Source organism: Nelusetta ayraudi, unplaced genomic scaffold (assembly GCF_046127955.1).
Source record: "Nelusetta ayraudi isolate G7.1 ecotype Tasmania unplaced genomic scaffold, CSIRO-AGI_Nayr_v1 ptg000063l, whole genome shotgun sequence".
NCBI lineage: Eukaryota > Metazoa > Chordata > Actinopteri > Tetraodontiformes > Monacanthidae > Nelusetta > Nelusetta ayraudi.
The window spans coordinates 2,169,080-2,182,580 of record NW_027466113.1 but is presented as its reverse complement, the minus strand read 5'-3'; the positions used below and the strand labels follow the sequence as shown (position 1 = coordinate 2,182,580).

At 42.4% G+C, this 13,501-nt stretch overlaps 1 protein-coding gene across 1 annotated transcript in view; it reads left to right on the top strand.

Annotated features, from left to right (window-relative positions):
* Positions 1-13,501, top strand: part of tsnare1 (T-SNARE Domain Containing 1) — a 105,029-nt gene that overhangs the window by 79,074 nt on the left and 12,454 nt on the right. Inside the window, exon 11 of the mRNA XM_076040922.1 lies at positions 8,132-8,241. Within this exon, the coding sequence (XP_075897037.1) occupies positions 8,132-8,227 (96 nt within the window). The 3' untranslated portion in view covers positions 8,228-8,241. The remainder of the gene's footprint in view (positions 1-8,131; positions 8,242-13,501) is intronic.

The window sequence follows — 13,501 nt, the reverse complement described above, 5'->3', positions numbered from 1 at the left end:
CCACATTTTCAGAACAAGTAACGATTTGTAGTTCAAGGGTGTCAAACAATATAAACAAACTGTCTTTTTTGTGGTTTAAAGTAATGATAACCCTCCACTGTAGTTAAGACTTGGGTGCCATAAATCGTGTTTATCTTGGGAAAAAGTCAATTGAAACAGAAGTATGTTGCCCATCCCCTTCCACTGGCGACTGAAAACATGTCTCCCCCTCAAGACTGATCATATCCAGAATCCAAATTGAGTCAGGAATCCCCAGCTAAAGGGTTGACTTGATATCCTGAACTTGAGTAACTGTAAACAGCATTGTCCCAACAGTATTATGCTAGCAGCTGAAAGGGGCGGGGGGTTGCTGATTGAAGGCGTTTCAGTCTTTCCATTCTATTTCTCTGTGGCTCCTCAAGTGGCCAGCTGTGTTTCCCCTTGTGGTGCAATGGCCATGTGCGAATGCATTATCAGAATGAAAATACTCTAAATTGATTTCTGTATTATCCATCATTTCGCTGTCTGCCCAATTGTCTTCTAATATGAGCCCTGAAGCCATCTGACAGCTAAATATTTTGGTTGCACCGAGGCTAAATGTGCTTCTATACATCCTGTGGTGTGATGGAGGTATTCATTTCCTTTGTGGCCTCCATGATCCGTACGTGGAAGAAGTTGGGTTTCTTACTAGAGCTGGCCGGACAGCTAAAGTGACCGGCAGGGGCGGAAGGACCTTGGTCAGGCAGGTGACCAAGAACATGATGGCCTCTCCACCAGAGCTCCAGAGCTCCTCTGTGGAGAGAGGAGAAACTTCCAGAAGGACAACCATCTCTGCAGCAATCCACCGATCAGGCCTGCAGGGTAGAGTGACTGGACGGCCACGCCTTAGTAAAAGACACATGGCACACAGACTAGAGTTTAACAAAAGAATCCACATGATGGGCTCTCAGACCATGAGAAACAAAATCACTGGTCCAATGAGGCAACTGGGAATGACAGGTGTTGTGTTTGTGTTAACGTGTCGAGTAAAGCGGGCCAGTACCATCCCTACAGTGAAGCATGGAGGTGTCCGCATCATGCTGTGAGGATGTTTTTTCAGCGGCAGGGCCTGGGAGACTAGTTAGGGTGGACGGAGAGATGAGAGCAGCAATGAAGAGACACATCCTGGATGAAAACCTGCTCCAGAGCACTCTGGACTTCAGATGTTTCAACCCCAAGCACAGAGCCAAGGCACAGCCGGAGCCCAGATTTGAATTCGAATGAACATCTCTGGTGAGATGATTTGAAAATGTGCACCGATGCTTCCCATCCAACCTGATGGAGCTTGAGAGATGCTGCAAAGAGGAGTGGGCCAAGCTTTTGGCACCATATTGAAAAGGACTTGAGTCTGTAATTTCTGTCAAATGTGCAGTACATCACAACAAAGTAGAGAAAGCCAAGGCTCTGAATGTTTGCGTACATGTAATTCCTCAGTTGTTGTTGTTGTTGTCTTATTTTTATTTCAAAAATTTTCGAAAATCTTAAAAAAAAAAAAAAAAACTTTTCATGTTGTCATTATGGGCTGCTGTGCGTAGGATTCTGAGAAGATAGCTATTATCCAATTATCCATTTTGGAATAAGCCTGCAAAATGTAGAAAATGGTTGGCTTTACATTGTTGCAGCTCGTCAATTCATCTTTCTTTTGTTTGCGGCTAAAACCAGCGCGCTAACGGTTACCGCAGAGCCATGTTAATGTTGGGGTTCGTACCTACATCACCCAGGTTTGACATCAGCGTTCATTTTACTCGCCGTTCCCCTGTAATTACATCCGCCATGCCGGTGGCGTACAATACGACTGGAATGGAAGGCCAAACGTGCTGATGCAGATGAACGATTATGTTTCATCATTCATAAAAGCTGTCACAGGGCTTCTTGCTCCCCGTATGGAAGGATTGGCAGTGAATTCCGCTTTATTTGCTGCTACTCCTAAATATCATAATCAGGGTGACTGCATGGTGCTCTGAGTTTTATGTAAATTGTGCGTAAGCCGATTACAAGTGAGGCAGTTCCGCTGCAAAACATTATTTATTTTATGGACTTCCAATTTTCACAAGCAGATGCGATAAAGGGAAAAAATAATATTATGGCCATTATCATTGCATTGCATTATTGTTGTGTAATGAGGATGTATTTCTCATGCCACACAAGGTACGTATTTCCCTCCAAGGGGACGCGGGAAACTTTGTCCATGCAACACAGGCGGAGATAAGATAGATGGGGTGTTTGCATGGCAGTCCTACCTGTGTGAATAGCTATTATGCAGTTTCTGCAGCACCTCTACCTTGGCTCTCTGTTGAATGTCTTAGGGGCCTTCAAAAGCACTTCAAAATGAATGCTTGATTAAACTGTGTACCCTGATTTGTAATTTTATCCATTCCGTTAGCTTACGACTCCTGTTGTTGCTTGTCACACGGTAACTCTTCCATAGCGCAAGCACAGTATTTGAAATACAGTTTGTTAATTTGCTAAAGGGACAAAATGGAACTTTGTTTAAAAACGAAGAGGAGAACTCAAGTGGTGCCTTTCATGCCTTTGTCATTTGGGAACTTGTTGTTCAGTCCATCACCTTGACACTCACGAGTGCTGATTGTTCTGGGATTGTCCCAAACAGCTTCAGTAGCTGCTGGCGTGTGCACATCTCACCTAGTAAAACATACATTGACTGTACACACACTGTTGCTGTGGTCATAAATATATACATCTTTTCTAAAAAAAATAAAAAAAATAGTTTGTAACATTTTTTCTTCTTCTTCTCCTTTTTTTTTTTTTTTTTTTACCTTTTTAAGTAGTTTACAATTCTCACTTGGAAGAGAGAATTGTGTCCTTTCTTTGCTATTCAGAGATTATGAAGAATGAATGATTCGGAAAACTGCTGCTGTTCAACGGTGCTTCAGCGAATGGGCCACATGTGAAGGACTCTTTTTGAGGATGTGACATCAGTGGGACTTGAACCTTGAATCTTTAACTTAACAGGTGTTTAAATACAACAAACCGAAACTGTTAAGTTTGTCCATTGTCTCTGAGTCACTTCCGAACGACACTGTGCAGCTGAGGACATGCAATCTAGCTGTTTCCAAGAGAAGCTTTGCTGTGGTGCAGAGGTTGGTGTTCTCTGTTCGCTTGCCTCGTTGTAACTTACGTCCTTGTGATTAGCCAATGGTGTGCTTATGTGCTTGTTTCAAAGCCTTTCAGTCATCAGTCATACCACGCTGTCCTCCACACACATTAAAGCTGCAATGTCCCAGCCAGTTGATCGATTCATTTGTACAGGAACATTGTACCGAATATGAGCAATCAGTTTGCTGCTGAAGGTTGTTTTTGTTGGTGTTGTTGTTGTTTTTTTGGTTGTTTTTTTCCAATATACTGACAAAGATTTCTTTGGCCATTCAATATACCACTTAGGATTTTGACTGGCTTTTCTAAGTCGCACTTTTACAATACTATCCAATACTGTATTGTCTGACCTGTATTACTGCATTGGTAGAGTGTCTGTTTGAGTGTTTGTACTGTGATGAATGGTGTGAAATCCTAGTATTTAGTGTCTTATATTATTTGTTGATAGGTTCTTGTTCGACTTGTAAGTTAACTGTGAAATTGTTTCACAGGTAGCTGTTTGTCTTCTGAAAGGTCTCCATGTTTGCACAACTCTTGATGTGCCGAACCCAATGAGGAGGCATGCAGCACCACTCAGCACTTAAAAAAATTTTACAAAATTACTGGAATTTTTTGACTAAGCGTAGTTACATGATTAAAATTCCAAACACCTTGCTGTGGGATTTGCATGTCAGCCATAATAAGCGGAATTGCTCAGGCCTTGAGCTTGTTTGTTTGTTTATTTATTAAGTTGACTTTTTGTCGTTCTTTTTACTTTGCCTAAGGTGACGGTGAAGTTGTGTTTCGAGAGCTGCACAGCTGCGAGCCCATGTGGCTGGAATGACAGCGGAAGAGCAGGACACTGATTTATGTTTCTGCTGGTGGCTGCTTGCATCACCCTATTGACATGCACATATTTGTCTCACAGTAAAGCACGCACATTGCTCGGCAATCTCCTTCGGCGCTCGGACCCCAAAGGATTCGCAGAATTGGCGCATGTGCTGGAAGAGCCTGTTTCGAAACGTTATATCACATTAATAATATGACAAAAAAACAATGCTGCATCTTCCTCCATAGTCCCTGTCCTGGAATCACTGGGCTTAGATGACAAACAAAATATTATTTTTGGAAAGCACAATTTGCTATTCAAGCTAGGAGGCTATTTTGGTGTAAAATAATCACGTAACTTTATTTCATATAGTGCAGTGATTATTTTTTTTCTGTTTGTATACAATTAATTTTGGCACATAAGGTTACCAGGGACTGGCCATTTAATAAATCAAAATATTATAATGTAGATATTTTAACTTTAACCAACCCTAACTGATTATCAGTCATATTGTTCTGTTCTAGTTGACCGGGTTTTCTCTTTTGTTGACCGCATCCCGATGTATTTTTGTTTATCTGTTTTTGTAAAGGTCAGTTTCTTGATATGTTTCTCTTCCCCATCGTGAAACACTGGAGTGCCACTTTGCAATCTCCACACTTACTGCAGGGCATTTGAAGACTTCTCTCTGATACAAAGTGTCTGGCCTGTTGCAAACTCTGTCCTATTTCTAGATCCTTTTTTAGTGACTGTTGGTCTTCACCAAGTTGATCTTTGACACGGTTGTTTTTGTGGCTTGAATGGAGAGAAATCCGAGGTGGATCAAACGGCCGCGGCCTCTATTTTGATGACTCCAAGAGGGATTCTCAGGTTTTTGCAGATGAGGCAGTTCTTGTGGCTCCGTCTCCCTTTGACCTCCATTGTGGAATGACTTGAATTTGCAGCCAAGTGTGAAACGTTGCGATGAGGCTTAACACCTCTGAGTTAAGGGGGCAGTATTTCCTGTCAGAAAAAGATGAATTGTTCCCTACAGGGTTAACGGGAGCCATTGCCCCTGTTGTTGATTTGAAGTATCTGTGGGTTTTGCTCACCAAAGGAGGTGGTGGAGACTCTTGCAGTTATACTGAAAATGTTCGAATTCCGTGTGCTTCAATGGGGAACGGCATAATTGAGAAATTAATGGGATTTAGAAAGAGACGTCTAGAATGGAAATGGGCGAATGGCTGGAATGCATGGTGTGTCCTGTAGGTGAAACTATCAACGCAATGACATTTTCATCATTGTGCAGATGTTCTTATCTTATCTTAATGCCATCTCTCGAGTCCAATACTGATAAACTGTGTCATTACGAGGGTCAATCTTGTTTTGAGGAATCATTTTCCCAGTTAAAGGTCCAGTGTGTAAAATATTTAAGGAAGCCTGTCTCATGCATTTCGTATTCAAGGCACTGTTCAGGTGGGTTTCCTTAAAAATATGGCGGTGCAAGATGGCAGCTAACTAGGATAAAGACTATCGGGTAGGAAATCCAAATTACTTTTATTGTACTGTGAGTATACACTTTTATTAATGTATTTATGGGCAGTATGTTAAGATTTGATCAATATAAAAATCTTACATCAAGCCAAATTTTGCAAACTACTGTAGACCTGCAATTTAAAAAAAAAAAACATTTTTAAATCCAGACTCAAAACTCATCTGTTCACGATTGCCCACTCGCTTTAACTGCTTGGATTCTTGGTTTATTTATTTATTTATTTTTCTGCATCATTAATTGTGTGTGCTGAATTGTTGTTTTATTGCCTCTCTTTGTACAGTGTCCTTGAGAGTTTTGAAAGGCGCTTTTAAATAAATTATTATTATTATTATTATTATTATTGATAATAATAATAATAATAATAATAATAATAATAATAATAATAATAATAATAATAATAATAGAAATAAACAAAGGGAAAATGATTTCATCAGACAACTTTTTTTGTTGTTGTTGTTTTTTTATGCAAAATACATATTTACAGTAAGTCGTCAGGCTTGATAATTCCACATTGGTTAACTCATTACGACCACTGCCTTGCCTGAAATTTTGAATTCAGAATCACAGGAAATACATCCTTTCCTCCATGAGGACTGGCAGCACCCAGAGGCCCTTGTGTGCTGGCATTAAAGAGCCGTTCTCAGTCAGATTAAGTCTGTGGTGAACATCCCTCCCCTGCAAGGCTTCCATATCCCACCTTCTCAGCCGAGAAAAATTCAGGTTTAAAAATATGGCAACACTTCCTTTTGTTATACTAAGCTGTTTGTGTTCCCTCTCTCTCTCTTTCCACTTCCTTGTTTTCCTCAAATAACAACGGCGGCCACGACAAGCGGGATGGAGGAGCGGCGAGAGGCAGGAAGCGGAAGCGGAAGAGAGGGGGGAGGGGGAGCAGAGCGCGGGAAGACGGGGAAAAGCGCCGGGGCGCCGTCGGAGGGAGCGAGCGAGCGAGCGGCGGAGAGAGGACAGTAGGGAAAGTTTATAAGGCGTAGTTTGGGAGGAAAAACGCGTGAGAGGAGAAGCAGGGGAATCTGCGGTGGCCAGCTGCAAGAGGGGAGATAGCGGAGAAAGGCTTTTAATTCTCAATCCCCACAGAGCCTTTGAAAATTACCAATCTTCTTATCACAGACGCAGGGCTGCTTATGCAAATTGTTGTGGAGTGGAACGTTTAAACGGAAAATTACTCGACAGCATTTTTTTTTTTTCTCTCTACCCCCCTCCCTCCCCCCTCTCTCTCCCCCTCTTCCCGCTACCCCTCCTTCCCACCTCCCCCCATCCTCCCTCTCTCTCTCTCTCTCTCTCTCTCTCTCTCTCTCTCTCTCCCTCTCTCTCCCCCCGAACAGAAAAGCGTGTTTTGAGTCTCAGATAAGAAGATGAATTGCTCTCCCCCTGCTTTGAAGCGCGTCAGGATTTAAAGACTCCAGCCTCGGCTCTGGTCTAATGCCGCTTGCTCTTGCTGCCTTTGTAGCAGAAAACAGACTGAGGGAGGGAGGGAGGGAGAGAGAGAGAGAGAGAGAGAGAGAGAGAGAGAGAGAGAGAGAGAGAGAGAGAAAACTGTGGGGTGGGGTGGGGTGTGGTGTGAAGGGGCTTGGGGTTGGGGAGAGAAAAAGCATTTCAAAACAACATAGATTTGCTGCTTCAACACGTCGTCACTGCCTGAGGAGACCAGGAAATACAAATATTCCCCAGCTTGTACTCTTCTCTCTATTTACTTTCATGTTTTCACTCAACAAAGTCAACACTCCCCCCCCCCCCCCCCCACACCCCGCTCGCTCATTCAGACATGGCAAGTAATTGACATGGGTGAATGAAGTTCATGGTGCATGGATAAACTGTTTGAAGCGTTTGAAATCTAAATGTGGCCACTGGCAATATTCAATAGTAAAGGGGGGGGCGGGGGGAATAAACAGGGGGAATTCATGTGTTTAAGCACCTGTGTTGCATTGCATGGGTGTGACTGAGACTGGCATTCTGTAATCAGCCGAGTTTTCTTTCATTCATACCATAAATGCAAACTTTGAAAGACATTTATTAAAAAAAAAAGAACAGGTGCTGTGTTAAAAAAAAAAGGAAAAGAAATGACTAAATGAACGAATAACAATTGGATTACCAAACTTAAAATATACTATATTCATTCAGAATTCAAAGCTGACGTACATGTGGGTTAGAAACTATAACAATTTTGAAAAAAAAAAAAAAAAAGTAATGCAACACATTTGTGCATGTAAAATGTAAGTTTTGTATTTTTTTTCTTCTTTTTGATATCACATGAGAAGCAATCGTGTCCAGAAGAGCCACCACTTTCTAAGCTTACAACACCATTGCCTCATCTTAATGGCTCTCAGCTGGATGTTTCTCTTTTCTTTCTTTTTTTTCTGATATTACTCAGGGCGTGTTAATGAAAAAAAAAAAAAAAAATGCAAATATATATTTTTTCAACCAAAGAACCTTGAAAATGCAGCGGTTACTGAGTGACTTGAGGCTTAATCAAATGAAAAAAAAAAAACAGCTTCCCTTGAATCTCATCAGCGCCTTGAGAGGACGGAAATTTGAGTAAACATTGGCACCGTAATTCGCCTCTTTCTTGGTGGGGCGCAGTGCTCGAGCGAGGTCTTCCAAACGCTTGAACTCTGCGGTACTTACATAATTCCCTCTTCCCACAGAGACAGCTGAGGAAGAGGAAGTGCTACCTCCTGCTGGTCGGAACTATCGTCCTCATCATCCTTATCATCATCATCGCCGTATCCACGAGAAAATGAGACGCAACAAACAGGTATTACGAGCAATCATATTGGATATTTGCCCCTTGACTGAGCTCATATTTTTTATAGGCGGTTCCTTAAAAATGGTCTTTTTTTTGGGAGAATCCGTTCCTTCGCTTGACACTTTTCACGTTTACGCCGTCTCTTGATGTTTTTAGTGGGGTTTCGATTTCCCCCTTTCTTAACCCTGGCACTCTGTGAAACAATACAGTATTTTAAAAAGTAACCTCTAAACTGACATTATGGGGTATGAGAAGGTATATTTCAAAAGGGCCATTTTCGCAAAATACATTAATTAATTAATACATTTATTTTGGTGGTCAACTTCCAACAATAAACAAGGTTTGATTGGTCAGCAAATCCTAGTTTGAGCTGCAGAGGCCTTACAAAAGAGGTGTATCTCCCAATCAGCCTGAAGAGGATGCTAGCGCTAGCTAGCTAGCTAGTGATGAATATGACTGTAGCTTTAAGGTTGTGGCGGCAGTGACACCTTTCCCACATGGAAAAAAAAGTACCTTATTTCAGCACATTAAGACAGAAAAAGCCAGCCCAGTCTATGTTTTCTAGATGGTACATACTTATGCCGCGTCTTTTTCTTATTTTTGTCGTATCAGTGCCACACAGTTATCCCTTCCTCATGTTACTTGTCCAATACGTTGATGAGAGAAATCAAAAAGGAAGCAGGTACAAAGAGGGAACCTGTCAGAAGTTGCAGAGGAGTGCTTTCACAGTCATTTGCGGTGGGTGGCTGTATGTAAATGATGGGGGGGGGGGGGGGGGGGCACGAGTGGATGTGGGTTGAGATGGCTCCCCATCTCAATACTGCAAGCCTTCTGCGTGAACCAACATCATAAGTGGACTAAGTGGGTGAAAGAGCAGTTCCTCTGCTGTCTCCTACAGTCTTAACTATCTGCAGCGGGGACTAAAAGCCAGAGCCCTGGCAGCTTCTCTCCTCCTAATGCTCTCAATGGTGCCTCAGGAAAATGTGCTAGCTGCTCGGAGACTCGTTCAGCGCTGCAGGCAGAGCAGGTACTGCAAAACCTTTATGAGTTGCACATTTTTTGGCGAGAAAAATCCCCCCCCGCCCCCCCCGATGCCGTGCACTTTGGTGAAATTGGAACCGTTGACTCGGGTGTCGTTTGGTGCGTCAAATGTTTATTGTCACATTTAACATAAAATAGAAACGCAACCACGTAGTGGCGTTTAACAGAGGTGGGAAGTAACAAAGTGTTAGAGTACTTTTTTCAGGCACCTGTACTTTAGTTGAGTATTTCTTTTTCAACATTTTACTTCTACTCCCTACATTTTAACATAAATGTTATTCTTTCATATTACTTCTTAAATTGGAAAAACATTGTTACTTCTGTGTTTAAAAAAAGTTGAAAAGATACAAATTCTGTTCAAAGTTATGCATTTAATATTTATCATAGTTGTTGCTTGAAGTGGAGCCACTTGCGGTTGTGTAGCATATATATATATATAGATATAGATATATATATGTATATATATATACATATATATATATATATATATATATATATATATACATATGTATATCTATATATATATATATATATATATACACACATATACTAACCCTAACCCTTATATCCACTACTGTAGTATGTAGTGAATATAAAAGTGTAGCTATAACCAAAGCCTGCAAAATTTTAAAATTCAAATTTTTTTCGTGAGGCTAATCAAACTTATTCGATTGGATGTTGTGTTTCGTGTTTCATTCTGGATTTCCCTTGAAAGTGCGACACCAAAGAAACGTCCTCCTTGTTTGAAATGTGACAAGGATGAGATGAGCGATTATCTTCATCCTGCGACATGGCACAACCCTTATGTCACATGGCGGCCATATGCACATAAAGCTCCAGCAGTGGGGAGTAATACCACTTGCCATTTACATGTATCCAGTCAAAAACAGGGTTACACCACCTCCTGTCTGCACCCACTTGTTTTTTTGTTTTGTTTTTTTCAGATTGGGCCAATTTAATCGTAATGGATTGGTTTACATGACGTGATTTTAATTGGGTTGGCATTTAATCCGATTTACTTACGGTCTGTGGGGGAAAAAAAAGCACCTATCTAGCCACACCTTTAAATGCACTGAATGCATTCCAAATCAAACACGGAAAACGATTAGTGTTGAATGCAGTGTGACTCATTAAGCTGTGAGATCAGTTAGCCTCTATTGAGCTTCCCTTTGATGGAAAGGCTTTTTACGACATTAGATTTGGTGCCCTCAACACACAACTTCCACCGTGTAACACTGAGACGACCACACAAATTCTATCACATTGCCGCAAGGCGGAAAAGCTTGTCAAAGAAATTGTTTTTTTATCCCTCCCCTTTCACTTGAGGTTCGATATTACGCGTCTCTCCTTGCACAAGTATTGATTGCCACCCATTTTCCATCCGGGAGGGAGGAGGGAGGAAATCCTGTGATCGAAGCCTTTTTTTTTTTCTTCTTTTTTTTTTTCATAAAACAGCAGGCTCAATCAATTTTCCGATGGCGACTGAACCTTGTTGAGGCTCGGCAGTCATTGACGGGTGACACGCAGGTGGCCAGATACAATCCCCTTTCATGACAAAGCGGTCGTAGTATTACATACAGGCACAAACCCGACATTCCTTGCATGTGGCGCAGTGGTTAGCCCTGCCGCCTCACAGCAAGAAGGTTGTGGGTTCAATTCCGGGGACCGGACCTGGGACCTTTCTGTGTGGAGTTTGCATGTTCTCCCTGTGTCTGCGTTGGTTCTCTCCGGGTTCTCCGGCTTCCTCCCACAGTCCAAAAACATGCATGTGAGGTCAATTGAACACTCTAAATTGTCCGTAGGTGTGCATGCGAGTGTGAATGGTTGTCTGTGTCTATGTGGCCCTGCGATGAACTGGCGACTTGTCCAGGAGACCCTGGAATAAGCGGGTATAGAAGATGAATGAATGAATGATATATACACATATTTACACAAATTCTTCCGTATTAAAGGTCCAATGTGTAATATTGGTAAATGTTTAATATACTGCCCATAAAAAAATAAAAAGTGAAATTTAACATGTATAAAAGATGGCTCTCACACTAACCTAACCCTCATAGTGGTCACTGGAAGTTCAACAGGGTACCTCATAGCAAAGAACTCTCTGGGGATCTACGTAAAGATGACCTAGGCTAGAACAAGATTGCTAACACCGAGCTGCAGCTCAGTGGCCAAGACCATACAGTGAGTTAACATGACAGGTTTCACTCAGAACAGAGCTCGCCAAGGTCGATCAAAGTTGCTGAGTGCACATGCTCAGCGTCATATTTTTAGACATTGTCTTTTAAAAATAGCCACGTGAGCGCTGCCAGCATTGCTGCAGATGTTGACGGGGTGAAAGGTCAGTCTTGTCAGTGCTCAGACCATACGCTGCACACCACATCAAATTGGTCGCATGGCTGTCATCACAGAAGGAAGATAAAGCACAATAAAGACAAGCAGACTGGATTGCTGGATCCATGTCCTGTGGTCTGATGAGACCAAGATCAACTTATTTGTTTCAGATGGTGTCAAGCGTGTGTGGCAGCAACCAGGTGAGGAATACAAAGACAAGTGTGTCTTGCCGACAGTTAAGCATGGTGGTGGGAATGTCATGGTACGGGGCTTCATGAGTGCTGCCAACACTGGAGAGCTACAATTAATTGATGGGACCGTGAATGCCAACGTAGTGAGGCAGAGGAGGATCCCCTTCCTGTGGAAACTGGGCTGCGGGACAGTATTCCAACACGATAACAACCCCAAAAACACCTCCAAGATGACCTGTGCTTTGCTAAAGAAGCTGAGGTTTAAGGTGATGGCGTGGCCAAGCATGGTCTCTCCAGACATAAACCCTATTGAGCATCTGTGGGTCATCCTCAAACGGAAGGTGGAGGAGAGCAAGGTCTCTAACGTCCACCATCTCCATGATGTCGTCGTGGAGGAGTGGAGGAGGATTCTAGTGGAAACCTGTGAAGCTCTGATAAACTGCAGGCGTGTGTTGAGTTATTCTGATGGGACAGTAAATTTGCACTGTTATTCAAGCTGAACTCTGACCGCTTTAAAGTGTAGCAAAGTGTCATTTCTGCAGTGTTGCCCTGTGAAAATATGTAATTAATTAAATGTTAGCAGAAATGTGAGGGATGTTGTCACTTTCAGATCAAGGGTCTTGCTGCCAGTTAGTTAGCTGCCATCTTGCGCTGCCATATATCTAAGGAAGCCTAGTGTGGACAATCCAGCTGCCTGCCAGTGCGTTTTGTAATTAGAGTGACTGCTCGCGTCTTCAAATGCACCAACGAAGAAGAAGGTGGACGAGGTATAAAGGTCTGGCTGCGTAGGCCACCGTAGATCACTGGCAAGCAAAGGAGGGGGAGAGAGAGTGAAAGACGCTGCAATCTAAGATGTAACCACACAAAAGATGCATTTTTGAAATCACTCTGCACTCACGCTTGTCTGGAATGTAGTTCCGGCTATGCACTCGCCTTGAAAATAGCTGTCTCGTGTCTCAAAGAGAATTTGATTGATGGAAGGCTCCTCAGAATCCCGCTGTTAAACCACCGCAGGATAAAGAAACGCAACGCGGTCTCAAAGCGATTCAATACCGTAGCATGCTACATAAAGGTATTTTGTTGTATTTTAGCGAGAGACATCTCTGTGTCATGCAAGCTTTCAGGGCCATTGGGCCAACCGACCCACAGCTGACCCACAGCTTCGACCGTACAACACTAAGCTATGGAGCAAAGGGCCTGCAAAAAAAAAAAAAAAAAAACATAGCTCAAGTGTCTGCAGCATATACACATCACCCTACATTGACAGTAACATACACAAACAGCAACAGCAAAACAAGCGGATGCTCGGTAAGAGGCGGTCTAGTCCATTAGCATTTTTAAATATTACATCCACAATATATTAAAATAAGTGAAGTCTTGTTCTGATGCTCAGCCACTTATATCATATTTCCATTACATTACGTCAATCTGAGCTTCCGAGTGCCCTTCCGCTTGTTGTTTGGGTGTTCTGCCGCAAGTTCTCTCTTTTCTGTGCACTTCCAACCCTTTTATTTTACCCTTTACAACATGTGGGAACAACACTCGCCACTGCCACTTCCGGCCCGTCGCAGACCAGCACTCAAAATGAATCAGAGGGCTGGGTTTGCAACTGTTGCATATGCTCGCATAAAGAGACAGCTGCTAACATGTTCACCGTGCTTCAATATAAAGGCGGTGACAGTTCTGTTCTTACTACCCGCTGT